The sequence below is a fragment of the Eimeria mitis genome, genomic scaffold (genome assembly GCF_000499745.2).
Source record: "Eimeria mitis Houghton genomic scaffold, Emh_scaff2800, whole genome shotgun sequence".
Classification (NCBI taxonomy): Eukaryota; Apicomplexa; class Conoidasida; order Eucoccidiorida; family Eimeriidae; genus Eimeria; species Eimeria mitis.
In genome coordinates this window covers 6,401-7,376 of record NW_013571139.1, presented here as the reverse complement: position 1 = coordinate 7,376, position 976 = coordinate 6,401, and the positions used below count along the sequence as shown (strand labels likewise).

The 976-nt window shown below is 55.2% G+C and overlaps 1 protein-coding gene across 1 annotated transcript in view; it reads left to right on the top strand.

Moving 5' to 3' along the window:
* Positions 1-61: 61 nt before the first annotated feature.
* Positions 62-976, top strand: part of EMH_0058920 (uncharacterized protein) — a gene marked incomplete at both ends in the record, with an annotated part of 6,042 nt that continues 5,127 nt past the window's right edge. Inside the window, one exon of the mRNA XM_013497621.1 lies at positions 62-976. Within this exon, the coding sequence (XP_013353075.1) occupies positions 62-976 (915 nt within the window).

Below are 976 nucleotides of genomic sequence, written 5' to 3'. Positions count from 1 at the left end.
GCAGCAGCAGCAGCAGCAGGAGGATCAGGAGGAGGAGGATGATGAGGGTGGTGCTGCAGCAATGAAATGTCTGTTGGCTGTGGAGGATATATTGAAGCATGAGCTGGAGAGAGGTGCAGCAGCAGCAGCAGCAGCAGGATCAGAGGCACTGCAGCAGGAGCTGCAGCAGTGTAGAGAGAACCTACGAGCAGCAGAATTTGAGTGTGAAACACTAAAGAACGAGCTGTCTTTTCTCCGAGCTGTAAACCAGCAGCTGCAGCAGCAGCGAGAAGAGAAACCAAGCAAAGCAGTAGAGGAGCTGCAGCAGCACCTAGATGAGAAGGTGCAGCAAGCAGCAGCAGCACAACAAGCTGTGCATGCGCTGCAGCTGCAGCACGATAAATTCAGGCTAAAAGCAGCAGAAGAACTAGCAGCAGCAGAAGCAGCACAAGCTTCTCTCTCGAGAGAGCTGAAAGCAGCAAGAGCAACAGCAGCAATTACAATACAAGACCTGAAGACATCACTGCAGCAGCAGCAGAACGCATGCAACGAGCTGCGGCAGCTGAAAGAAGCAGCAGAAACACGTCTACGAGAGTGCAGCAGAGCAGCAGGGGAAACAGAGATAGAGAGGCAGCAGCTCAGGAAGCAGCAGCAGCAGCTGCAGCAGCAGCACCAAGCAATACGCAAAAGCCTCAGCTGTATACGCGCCAGAGCAGCACAGGCGCAGCACCAGTGGCTCGCAGAAAACAAACAAACTGAGACCATGCACACTTCTCTTGCTGCTGCTGCTGCTGCTGCTGCTGCAGCAGCAGCAGCAAAGGACGGGAACCACGACAGACCCTCCTTCGTATCCACTCCACCGTCTTCAGTTGCTGCTGCTGCTGCTGCTGCTGCTGCTGCTGCTGCTGCTGCTCCCCCTGAGCAAGCCCTCAGCCACGAGTCCTTACAAAGCAGAGACGCTGCAAACAGCCACAGCAGAAGCAGAAGCAGCAGCAGC